The sequence below is a fragment of the Nomascus leucogenys genome, chromosome 3 (assembly GCF_006542625.1).
Source record: "Nomascus leucogenys isolate Asia chromosome 3, Asia_NLE_v1, whole genome shotgun sequence".
NCBI classification, from domain to species: domain Eukaryota; kingdom Metazoa; phylum Chordata; class Mammalia; order Primates; family Hylobatidae; genus Nomascus; species Nomascus leucogenys.
Genome location: NC_044383.1, coordinates 97,737,437 through 97,750,936, shown reverse-complemented (window position 1 = coordinate 97,750,936; position 13,500 = coordinate 97,737,437). Strand labels below are relative to the sequence as shown.

General features: G+C 34.9%; 1 protein-coding gene across 6 annotated transcripts in view; it reads left to right on the top strand.

Annotated features, from left to right (window-relative positions):
* The window catches only part of REV3L (REV3 like, DNA directed polymerase zeta catalytic subunit), a 194,940-nt gene that overhangs the window by 147,221 nt on the left and 34,219 nt on the right, over positions 1-13,500 (top strand). For all 6 annotated transcript variants that reach the window (XM_030809566.1, XM_030809568.1, XM_030809567.1 and 3 more), the window contains 2 exons: positions 3,645-3,763; positions 12,506-12,647. In XM_030809566.1, coding sequence (XP_030665426.1) covers positions 3,645-3,763; positions 12,506-12,647 — 261 coding nt within the window. The remainder of the gene's footprint in view (positions 1-3,644; positions 3,764-12,505; positions 12,648-13,500) is intronic.

Genomic DNA, 13,500 nt, shown 5'->3' with positions numbered 1-13,500 from the left:
TGACAGAGTTAGACCCTATCTCAAAAAAGACAAAACAGAAACAAAGATACCTACTATAAATTGGTCTATTCTTAGACTTTGGACTTTGGATAATGTCAACTAAAATGTTTATATTTAAAAGAAAGCTAATTACTCAATTGCTTCTGCTCTTTGAAACTACTTTCTCATTAGACACTTTCTATTATATACTTATTATCTTCTTGGCTGTTTGGGTTTATATAAAACATTTGACTTCCTAAGCTGCCGTATGCAATATACAACATGACTCTGCTTGAGAATGATTTTATCTTGTTGTGTTGTTCTTAAAATAATAGAAGAGTGTTAGAGTCCCCAGGGATTTAAAGTAATTTCTAGTGATACAGCACAGGATATAAGAGATACATAGATTGTGGTGTATTTGGTGTGTATATTTCATTTTTTATATATATATATATGTATTTTTATTTTATGTATTTGTGAGACGGAGTCTCGCTCTGTCACCCAGGATGGAGTGCAGTGGTGCAATCTCGGCTCACTGCAACCTCCGCCTCCCGGGTTCAAGCAGTTCTCCTGTCTCAGCCTCCTGAGTAGCTAGGATTACAGGTGCCTGAACCACACCTGGCTAAGTTTTGTATTTTTAGTAGAGATGGGGTTTTTCCTTGTTGGCCAGCCTGGTCACAAACTCCTGACCTCAAGTGATCCACCCACCTCGGCCTCCCAAAGTGCTGGGATTACAGGTGTGAGCCACAGCCCCGGCCTCATTATATATTTTAATCTATAGTCTGATATTGCCTGAGATGAACACATACTTTAAGTTTATAAACACAAAGTAAATTATTGAATCCTAGTTTCAGGGGTCTTTTCAACCCTGTATATCCAAAAGGCAACAGTAGCAAATTCACTAGTAGCTTAAAATTGCAAATTAGAGAACAAATATTTTTTCAAAGTTTAGGGCCTTCTCTAGTCCTCACTGAAAATTCAGGGTCAAATGTTTTCTCTCATTTAGGATGAATATATAATATCTCTGATCTTTATGCAAATGTGGGAAACACTTGTAAGAAAGTTATGAGCTGGATAACCTGTTTTTTAAAAATTTGGAGCTGGGTACAGTGGCACACACATATAGTCCCAGCTACTCAGGAGACTCAGGTGGGAGGACGTTTTGAGGCCAGGAATTCAAGGCTGCAGTGCACTGTTTTATTATGCCTGTGAATAGCCTGGGAGATAAAGCAGGACCCCATCTGTTAAAATAATAGTAATAATAAATTTTGTTTGTTTTTTAATATACAAGTACTAGATTTCTTTCTCCTACTTGGAACATAGAACTCCTGCAGTTTCCTTATGGACTTTGAATTCGTAGTGACAAGCAAAATACCTCTTAAATAGTAATGCTTATTAGATATTTGTTGACTGCTTAAATGACAATAAATGGCTCTTCCCCAGACAATTATACTTAGAGGCCTTCTGGATGTCAACTCAATCGAGGCTTTTCAAGAATTTGCCAAGTGGGTTGGAAACAGACTTGATTCAGTTCAACAAATATTTACTGAATACCATCTTTGGTGCACTGGTTGAGGGGCCTGGGTTTAGATAAAGTAAGAGTATAGTAACAGACAGGAAGGCAGAATATATGGGTATGGATGTTGGTAGGTAGAGATATGGCAGTGAGAATCTGTGGAAGTTCTCTTGTGATTCATTTTCTCAGTAAAATAGGAATTACTGTTCTTAGCTGAAACTGAGAATTGTGGAGAGGCTTTTGGGGTTTGAGTTTGAAATGATTATTAGGAGAATTTGAGAGAAAATATAAACACTGGGCCACATTAAGAGCCCATTTGAGATTTGGGTTAGGAAATTAAAGTGATACCCACCAGCTATGTTCAAATTCACAGGTGCAAGTTAGATTTAACCATCACTCACAAAAGGTTATGGATTTGCTTTAAAAAAAAAAAAAAAAAGCAGCAGCAGGAAAGGGACAAGGGAATGAAGGGTACATGCAGGGGAATGATTACCATGATTGGCTATGAAATTAAATAAGGAGCAGAGAGGTCAGAGCACCAAGGGGAGTAAGCTGGAAGCACAGGAGATGATGGTCAGAGAATGGGATGCATGAGATTTTGGAGGTAGTACAGCTATTGATAGATCCTGGGGTATGATTATGGGAGTGGGTAGCTTAGGTAGGATGGAGGACAAAATCATTAGAGAAGAGGAGTGCAAGGACTCAAGGAGTATCTTTATTTTCTTCCCACATAATTATTACACTTACTGCATATAAAATAACAGTAGTCTTTTTCCTTTAAAATTCAAGTAGATATAGTGCCATTCACCTCTGGAATTTAGTACTGCAGAAGAGAAATCTAAGGTCCAGCTAATTATATCTTTGATTATTGCTCCTGTCTCCATGTTAGGCTTTCCTTTAGGAACCTAATTATGTATTAACATTCTGTTCTCTGTTCCCCATATCTTCCCTCTTCTCATTTTCATCTTTTCATCCTCTTTATCTGCATGCTGAGACATTTCCATATTCCTAACTTGACTTTTAGTAGAACTATTCTGCTATTTACTGCTTTCAATATGAGTTTTCATTCTTTTAGTGATTTTATAATCCTTCCTCATTTAATCTTGTGGCCTTTTCCTCATTCTATTGCTCTCTACCTTTTTACAACCTATGAGGGGCATCTGTGTATATGTATACATACACAAGCACATAACACTGTGAAGTATGCTGCATTGTAGTGCCATTGTTCTGAAGATTGACAGAAATTGTAGATAAAGTAAGACCAATTTGGGTCACTGCACTGAGATAAGATTAACATTCAATCCCTATTTTGTACCTCCTGGATCACAAGAGTGGAAAAGAAAGTAATTTAAAATTATAATGTAATATACAAATGTGAAGTGCTGTTTGAACTATTTCTCAGAATCCCAAACTGACCTAAGAATGGGGACTACTGGTTCCTTAATCTCCATTTTGCATTGAAATACCTGCCATTGTCTAGATTGCTTTTGTCTTATAGATATTTCAGAGAAATCATCTAGCTGGAAGTACATACTTGTTAATATGGGCCCTTTTACAGGATCCTTTACCCATTAACACTGCTTTCACTTACATATTTTGAACATGGGGAGACATTTCTGACATTTTAATATTTTGCTTTTGGAATGAAATTGAGTGGCTCTATAATGCCTGTGTAGTGGGGTCTAGTAACTAATGTAATTATTGGGAGGAGAATGCCTGCCTTTAACTAGGTAACTCATCCTCAAATCTGTGGAATCCCATTAATCAGCATGTCATCAAGAACCAAAAAGTAAGTATGGAAAGAACAAAAAATTAATTTGCTTGACAATGCTTCTGTCTATCAATATGTATAAAATGAGTATAAAAATGGTAAGAACTAGAATCTCTTAAAATAAGTATTATATGACCAAGTTGAATCTCATCAGGTCTGCTTTCTTTAATTAAATAATTTTCCAATTTGTTATGAACATTTCTGTGCAGTAGGCTCTACATAGTTTTGAATTATGATTCAGTTGTACCACACATCAGTTTTACAAGTAGCTTTAATATCTACTATGAAAAGTTTAAAGTGATATTGGTATCTTTTAGAACCAAATTTGCTACATAAATGTAAGCATTATTATAATGGTGTCTTGCCTTTTTTTTTTAGGTGGCTCTAACTAACTACACCTTTGAAAATGTGAGCTTTCATGTTCTTCATCAGCGTTTTCCTCTCTTTACCTTCCGAGTCTTGTCAGATTGGTTTGATAACAAGACAGATCTATACAGGTACTGTTTTATAACTCTGAAGAAGATAATATAAAATCATCATTGAGATGTAATTTATATGTAATAAAATGCATACATTTAAAGTGTATTGTTCAGGCCAGTTGTGGTGGCTTACGCCTGTAATCCTAGCACGTTGGGAGGCCAAGGTGGGCACATCACCTGACATCAGGAGTTCGAGATCAGCCTGGCCAACATGGCGAAACCCCCTCTCTACTAAAAATACAAAAAATTGGCCAGGTGTGGTGATGCATGCCTGTAATCCCAGCTACTCAGGAGGCTAAGGCAGGAGAATCACTTGAACCCGGGAGGCAGAGGTTGCAGTGAGCCGAGATCGTGCTACTGCACTCCAGCCTGGGTGACAGAGTGAGACTGTGTCTCAAAAAATATATAAATAAATAAAGTGTATTGTTCAATGACTTTGAAAAATGCATTTATCTTGTAATCATTACTCCAATCAAGATAAGGAGCATATCTCACATCCAGAAGATTCCGTTCTACAGCTTTGCAGTCAGCCTACCCATCCCCTAATCATCTAGATAATTACTAATTGGATTTCTATTACTGTAGATTAGTTTTGCCAATTCTGGAACTTCATATTAATGGAAATATTCATAATCTACTTTGGCTTTGAGGAAACTCAGAAAACATAGTATGTATTTCTGTTGCATAAATAGTTTGTTCATTCTTATTATTAAATAGCATTCAATTATATGAATATAACTTACCCACCCACCTGTTGATGGACATTTGGGTTGTTTCTAGTTTGAGGCATTATGAATAAAACTGCAATAAAGATTTGCATATGAGTCATCGTGTGAACATACATGTTCATATCTCTTAGGAGTAGAATTACTGGGTCATATGGCTGTTGTGTGTTAACATTTTAAGAAACTGTTAATCTGTTTTCTTTGGCAAGTCTGTTAGCAAAAAATTATCTTAGCCCTTGTTTATATGAAGATGTCTTTATTTCACCCCTATTTTTGAAGGATAATTTCTCAGTCTCAGTTGCATTTTTTTCTTTCACCACTCTAAAGATTTTGTTCCCTTTTCTTCCAGCCTCTCTTTTTGCTGATGAGAAGTCAACAGTTACTCTCATTTTTCCAGTATTTGTGATTCATTTTCTTTCCAAAGTCAGATTTAATGAGTGATTGACCGATGTTGCTTATTACTCTCTGCAAGGTTTATAGTGGAGATAGGGGGAGTTTCTCAGTTCTCCTGTCTAACCTCAGTCTTTGGATCTTCCTGTTCTTTTTTTTTTTTTTCTTTTTTTTTCTTTTTTTGAGACAGAGTCTCGCTCTGTCACTGAGGCTGGAGTGCAGTGTCACAATCTCTGCTCACTGCAAGCTCCGCCTCCCGGGTTTACGCTGTTCTCCTGCCTCAGCCTCCCAAGTACCTGGGACTACAGGCACCCACCACCACGTCCGGCTAATTTTTTGCATTTTTAGTAGAGACAGGGTTTCACCGTGTTAGCCAGGATGGGCTCAATCTCCTGACCTCATGATCCACCCGCCTTGGCCTCCGAAAGTGCTGGGATTACAGGCGTGAGCCAACATGCCTGGCCTGGATCTTCCTGTTCTTCTGGGGTTTGCTCAGCACTCCTGCTCTTCCCACAGAGGCAACAGACCTCTGCTTTTTACCACTGCCAGGTCCTGGGCCCAAGTAAGCTTCCTGACCCTCCCCCTGGGGCAGATATCATTTTCTTCTACTCCTTTCTCAATGATACTATTCCTTTGCCTGGCATCTATGACAGGAAGTTTTCCTGCCCCTTTTCCAGTTGCTTGTTACTTAGTTCAAAGCCTATGGTTGGAATAGGCAAGTATACCAGGCCCAAGGTGTTTCCTAAGCTCCTCCAACTTGATGTAAGATTCAATCTGCAAACTCTGTTGTCTGTACATACTGTCAGTATTTGGTTTTAAGTTTTATCTAGAGTAGGCCTTTCTCTAGGGCAAAGGCCTCTGTTTTTTCTGGGCTCACAACTGAATGCCAAGGTTGTTAACAAGGGAGTGATGAGGTCTCTCCTCTCTGGCATTGGTGAGCCTCCAACCCCAGCACTATCTGACCATTTCTGCCCACACTCAACCCCCAGTGAGCCGCTCTCTATTCAGCCTCATGTGGTTTCATCCTGCTCGTTTTCAGGACAGCCTTGAGCTGTCACTCATAGGGAATCCAACTATACTTCCGACCACCCCCAACTCCTGCCACTTGCACAGCTCCCTTTCTCTCCCATGCTGCATCTCACAGACTCCAGCTGTGAGCTGCCTAAATGAACTCTGAGCTCTTCATCTTTGGCTTAGTAGGACAGCCTTGCTCTGTGTAGACTGTGGCACACTGCACTGTGTCTAGGAAAAGTCCTGAAATTAATGTGTCTGATTTTTTAAATGAGTGAATCTGTACTTACTGAATTGTAAGGCTGTATGGTGGTGAGGATGGAAAAAGTATAGCTTTGAAAACAACTTGATAATATTTGGGGAAACTGCTTCCTGAGCATGTCATCGCATATTCCAGTCACTTTTGAGGAATCTCAGAGAGGTGAAGTGAAGTAACAGAAAGCACTTAGCTTCTATCAAAGCCTTACAGAAATAGAAGCTGAGGCGAAGTCGGCTGAGTGCAGTGGCTCATGCCTGTAATTTCAGCACTTTGGGACGCCAAGGCGGGTGAGGTCAGGAGTTCGAGACCAGCCTGGCCAATGTGGTGAAACCCCATCTCTACTAGAAATACAAAAAATTACCTGGGCATGATGGTGCATACCTGTAATCCCAGCTACTTGGGAGGCCGAGGCATGAAAATCACTTGAACCCGGGAGCAGGAGTCAGAGGTTGCAGTGAACTAAGATCACGCCACTGCACTCCACTCCACTCCAGTCTGGGTGACACAGCAAGACTCCATCTCAAAAAAAAAAGCTGAGGAGTAGTTATACAGCAATAAATAAAACTTGATATTTAACTTAACATTGAAAACTATATTCAGTGGTTTGTTTATAAGCCCCAGAATCTCTAAATGCATGTTTTACCACCTTTAATTAGCTATTATCTAGGATGATAACTGTTTTTGACAAGTGAAATAGAGGCCTGGAACTAACATTGTATAGAAGGGACTTAGACTAGACATTAGACCATTTATGTCAAATGGATTATGTTATATGAGAAGACCATGCACTCTTTCTTTGAGTAGTCTTGGAAATATCAGACAACTTCATTCTTTTTTTTTTTTTTTTTTAACCTTCAGAATCTTTTGTAATTTAAAGAAGTTACATTAGTGCTTACATTTCCAAAAATACCCATATGGATAAATATAGTCTAGTAGGTCCATGGGAAAAGTTAACAAGGGAAACATATTTCCAAATGAAGAATGAGGTTTCACAAAGGCAAGGATTTTGGTATTTTTACAAACCAATATATCCTAAGTATCTAGAATGATGTCTAACACATCCCAGATGTCCAATAAATCTTGAGTGTTGAATATCAAAGGACAGGGCTTAATCCAGGTGATATATTGGGCCCATGCTAACTCATGTTCTTAGGCAGTCTTTAAGTTTACCATAATAGGTAATACCAAAGAGCCATTTGAAAACATGTTTCCTATAGTATTAATAACAGCTAACACATTGAGCATTTTTATGGTGTGCTAAGTGTTTTGTGTGATCTTTAGGAGGTACTGTCTTCATTTTACAGATGAAACAACTTCATTCTTAAATTTAAGTGAATACTTACTTAAATTTAAATGAACACATTCTTTAAGTGAATACAAAAAAGTAAGTCTGACTTACTTTTTTGGTAAGTATGGTAACCCCTTTTGATTTGCATTTGCTTTCTACAGTGTTTTAAGGACATACATATACATTGTAAATCGACTTAGAATGAGAAGAACTTGCTAGTCAAGGATTTCTTGTGTTAAACCTGTAAAACACAAAGGTACCCTAATTTTTTTTAATAAACCCAGATTTTGATCTCCTGGAAGCCCCTGATTTATATGAATGAGTTATGTTCCCAACATTTTATTGTTTCAAGCTTAGAACACATTTTTTCATAAAATAATGTCTTGTGATTAGATTCCCAAGCCAGCCTATAAAACTTTTCCTAATCTCTAATATTACTAATCTAGATAATTCCTAATACCAGCATGATTTTATCTGTCACTCAAGAATAGTTATTAAATACTATTCCAGTTTCTGAGCTAGGATGTATATCCTGGGAGCAGAGTTCTGTAGCTGAAGAAGGTAATATAAGAAATTTTCTTTTCTGTTTGCTGAGTATAGAGCCAGTCCACAGAAAAACTTCAGAATAAGTGAATTTTGTACTCGGGATTCTCCTGTCTCCTTTTTTGTCACCTTCTCCCCAGATGAACTATCTTGAAAAATATCATGCCTTCAGGATGCTCTAAGTTCCCATTTCAGCACTACCCAAGCCTATCTTGAGTAGCATGTGCTTTATAATTATGTTTCCCTTCCTCCTTTCAGGATCAAAACTTATATTTATTAGCGTTAAGTTTGACAGAGCATTAGGAGGATGGCATAATTCTTTAACAACAATGGAAAAAACTAACAAAAGTCCATCTTGTCCTTTAACCATAAGTAAAGGCTGCAATTACTCATTCTCTTTTATGTTATATGATTAGTCAGATAGGACCCGAAAGTAGAAATGATGATGATTTTATTTCAGAAAGATCACTTTTTTAAATTAAAAATTCTAAAATACATTTTTTTTAAATTAGCCATTCAAAGTATTTTTTATGTTCATGCCTATAGGTCAGCAGATTTAGATCAGAAAACAGCAGTTGTTACCTGCTGGATAAACTGTATAAGCTAAAATGTCCCTTGTTAAATTAACCTTTAGTTATGAAAGATAAGATGCATCTAATTTGTTTATATTACTTGGTTACCAGTCAGTGGAGAGGAATACATTTAGTGTGAAATGAATAAGCATTCATTTCACAAAATGGTCTACCATTTTTGTTAGTGAGGAAATGAGTAATTTGCTGTGATGATAGAAATTTAACAAGACAGTTACTCATTTATAATGTATTATCTTGTTTTCTTTTCATCATGTTTTCATTTATTTGGCCAAAATCTCAGGTTCTAGTGTACTAGGTTTGTAAACTAGGATGGATTAGGCTTACAGTAATCCTCAGTTTTGTTATCTATAATAGAGATATGTTAACATATTCTACCTCATGGAGTGAAGTAAGAATTAAATGAGATAGTATGAGTCTTCAACACACAGAAGGCTCTCAATAAATGTTAATTAATTGGTACGTCTTTCTTTTCAGGATAGAGAATTAGATTCTGAATGAAATGGGGAAATAGTAATTACCATAATTATCATAATAATAGCAGCAAAGGTTATTAAGTTTTTGCTTTTGCCTAACACCTTACAACAGTTTCACCTTACAACAGTGAAACCACTGTTTCACACATACTGAAACTGAGAACTAGAGAGTTAAATGATTTGCCTAGGGTCACACAGTAGCTTGCAATAGAGCCACAATTTGAACCTACGACTATCTCACTCCAAAGTCTGTGCTGTCAGCCAATATGTGAAAATCTCTTAGACTGTATTCTTCAAAATGTGAAATAAACCATTTCCATTTTTTAAAAAAACAGTTATATATAGCATAGTAAAAATATTTCTTTTGAAATATAGTATTATACCCATTTATTTTTTAATAGACTATACTGCCTAAAAAAATAGAGTTGATCTTAGTCAAATCACTTAAATCAGGATCCTTTAAGATTCAGTTTAATCAGTTTTGTATATAAAGTATTAGACTTACTTTCACCATTTTTGCCCAGAAACAAACTTTTGTACTTCATTAAATAACATCAACAAAAGTAAAAAGCTAACATCAACCTAGGAAAACCATTTTCGCCATAACAGTTATGTATATTAACTATATTATATACTTTTAAATTAGTAAAAAAAAATGGGTAAGAGACATGAACAATTATCAAAGGAAAAAAATCCTAAAATATTCAAATGTCTACCTTATATATAGTATATAAATGTCTACCTTACTAAAGGAATTAATTCTTAATCTGCTGATTATGTTTCTTAATTGTACCATGAATTACAAAAACCTATTGGCAAGATCAGTCTTATTTAAAAAAAAAAAAAAAGGACTTTAGACTGGAGTAAACAATGAAAATAAACCAGTATGTTTTAAAACACATTTTCCAAAACAAATTATCATCAACATACTTCAATTGGTAACTCTTCTCCTGAATCACCACCTACAGATTTCAAGGAAATATTCGTGCCCAGTCAGCATGATTATCTGTTGAAACAGATTCTTACATATGTGTAATACATACCTTTTTAAAGTTTTCTGTTAAATCTGTGTCGGTTGAGACTTAACACTTATTTTTCTCATGTTTTACAAAACTCAGGAAAATGCTTGTATGCTGCCTGGCATTTTCAGAAATTATGTTAGTGTCTCACTATTCTGGTATCTCATTTGGCACGTTTCTCCAGGTCAGCTCTGTCCGTATGTTAAGAGGGCAAAGTGTAAATATCTCCTTTTTCTGCACAATCCACACATCCTAAAGGAGTGGTGAGCCATTAAATCTATTTCGTTTTATTTTAAAGGGACTGATCTGATTTGTACATAATGCATTTATTTCAGATTTTCACTTTGCAGTTTTGTATTGTTGAGGGGTTACATTAATGATCTAAAACAAAAAAATGCAGATTAAAATGTGGTATCATTTTTTGTCTATCAAACTCATAATAATTTTAAAAACTATAATCTTCATTGTTGACAAATATACAAGGAAACAAGCACTTTATCATCACTAGTATGAATATAAATTATTAAAACCTTTCTGGAAAGCAATGTATTGTTAGGTATTGAAAACTGACCAAATCTAGGAATTTATTTTAAGGAATTATTTAATCATCTGTATAAGGACTTAGCTTTAAAAATATTCACCACACCATTGCTTACAGTAATAAAAGATACTCAGTGTTTCGATTAAATATGTTATAATTATACAATAGCACACTCGATAGCTACAAAACATAAATATGGGGAGTCAGTATATTAAGTTAAAAATGTAAATTATGAAACAAAATTTCTGTTTATTTTGTTAAACAGTTATTTATGGAGTTTAGGATTCTTTCATGTTTGCCTAATGTTTTAACAGCTTTATTTAGATATAATTTGTATATCATACAATTCACCCATTTAAAGTATATAATTCACTGGCTTTTAGTATACTCAGAGTTGTACAACATCATCACAGTAAGTTTTATAATATTTTAATCACCCTAAATGGAAATCCTGCATCACCTAGCCACCACTCCTCAACCTTTCATCACTCCTATCACCCCCTCCACCAGAGTCCCCCCACCCTCTACCTCTTGCCTTAGACAACCACTGATCTACTTCCTAGATAGATTTGACTGTCCTCGACACTTCACATGAACAGAATCATGCAATATGTAATCTTTTGTGTCTGGCTTCTTTTAGCATAATGCTGTCCAGGATTGTCCATGTTACAGCATCTTTCAGTATTTCTTTTATTGCTGAATAATACTGTATTGTATGGACATATACTGCATTTTATTTCTTCATCAGTTGATAGACATTTTGGTTGTTTCCCCTTTGGGCTACTATGATTAATACTGTAATGAACATTGATATATAGTTTTTTGTGTAGATACCTGTTTTCATTCCTTTTGGATATGTACCTAGGAGTAGAATTTTTGGTGGATTATATGGTAACTCTGTTTAACTATTTGAGGAACTGCCAAATTATCTTCCCAAGCAACTACACTATTTTACGTTCCCACCAGCAGTATATGAGGGTTCCAATCTCTCTACTTTCTTGGTAATACACTGTTATTATCTTTTTTATAGTAGGGTATTTTTTTTCTTCACATTCATTTTCTAGTTTTTCTATTAAGCATTAGTCATGTGTCCGAGAAAAAGGTTTTTAAACACATTTATTAAACAATTATGTGACTATATTGTTCTAAAAGCAATATAATTAAAGATTACAATATATGTGAACCTTAATCTTCAAATGAATAAATTTTATTCCTCATAGTATACTTTTGGATCATTTTTACATCTTATAATATTAAAATTCTTTTTATGGATTTGCTGAGGGTTTTATTGTTTGTTTTCTTAAGAAGGTAAGGTAAAGAGGTTAAATTTAAGGTTTAAACTGAAAAACAGAACTTTTATATTTTCACAAAAAATACTTACTTGAAATATGTTTAACCCATGTATTAGCTCACTAAAATTTATGTTCCTGATTTTTCTAAATGTTCACCAAATTACTCTTTTTTTTGCCATGAACATAGTGCATGTTTTTATTTTAGACTTATAATGAAAACCCAGACCCTTCATGTTCTTTAAAAATCTATAGATATGCTAAATAATTATTGCGTAATCAGCAGCTGTATCTTAAAGGAGAATGTTAATTTTCTATAATAAGAATAGAAAAAAAAAAGAATAGAGCAACATCAAGCAAAATATTGAAAAAGAGTGATCCTTAATCTTACCACCTAATCACAAGTACTATTTTAAATTTTGCATATCTTTACTGGCTTTCATGCCCTTGAAATACCTGAAATTTTCTAATGTTTAATTACTTAACATACTTTGCTTAAAGGCTCATATCATTACTCTTTCCTTAAGTAACCTCACTTTTAGCATGTAGATTTTTGTCAGGAAAAAAGTACTGTTTTCAAGTGTCCAAATTTTTCCCTGATGTTCATAATGTGGATTCTTTTTTAACAGATGGAAAATGGTTGATCATTATGTTAGCCGTGTCCGTGGAAATCTCCAAATGTTAGAACAGCTGGACCTGATTGGGAAAACCAGTGAGATGGCTAGACTTTTTGGCATTCAGTTTTTACATGTACTGACAAGGGGTTCACAGGTAGGAAATCAGTTTTCTTGCAGACTTGAAAGTTCTGTATGAGTGATACACTTTTGTGATGTTTGAAGTGATTTGACTTTTTAAACTTTCTGTTTGGTACCAACTAATCAATAGCTGGGTAATTAAATCTTGTCATTTTATTCTCTTTCTATGCCAACTTTCTGGCCACTGCCAAGTTTTTTATGGTATTAAGAAAATAAATGTCCATGCCCTTAAGGATATTATATTCCTGAATATTGTTAACTGTGATTAAAGGTGTCCCTTAAAACTAGAGAAGCAACAGTCTACCTTTCTTTGGTTTTACATTTTTAATTTTGGCATGTTAAAACTTCCCATAGATAATTTTAATATAAAAATAAAAAGCTTGAAAATCAATATAAGTGGACTATGTAACTTTTTAAAATGTTATAAAAAAAGAAACCTAAGAAGCCATTTAATTCATATCTTTCTAAGTAATTTCCCAAGGATATAATGAGAGATTTTTACTAAACGCCTTGCTGAAAATGAGTTTATGTATTAATTCAACAAATATGTATTTGAATACCTGTAGTTTGTTAAGCACAGTGGTAGTCATCAGCGATACCATATTAAAACACTCAGATTCCTTAACCTTGTAAAATCCTTAATTATTTTAATTACCTGTGTCTATAACATTCCTCAATCAACCAGTTCAGTAAATATAGCAAAAATAGAGTTCCAAGTACTTTTGTTTTACCTGTTTATTTCATTTAATTGCTTATAAGCTATTTATTTTACTTATACCCATCAAATTTAACAACTGTTTGAGCTAGTCTGTAATAAAAGGCAAAGATACCTTAAAACCTCATGAGAATACTTCAGTGAACCCAGGCTG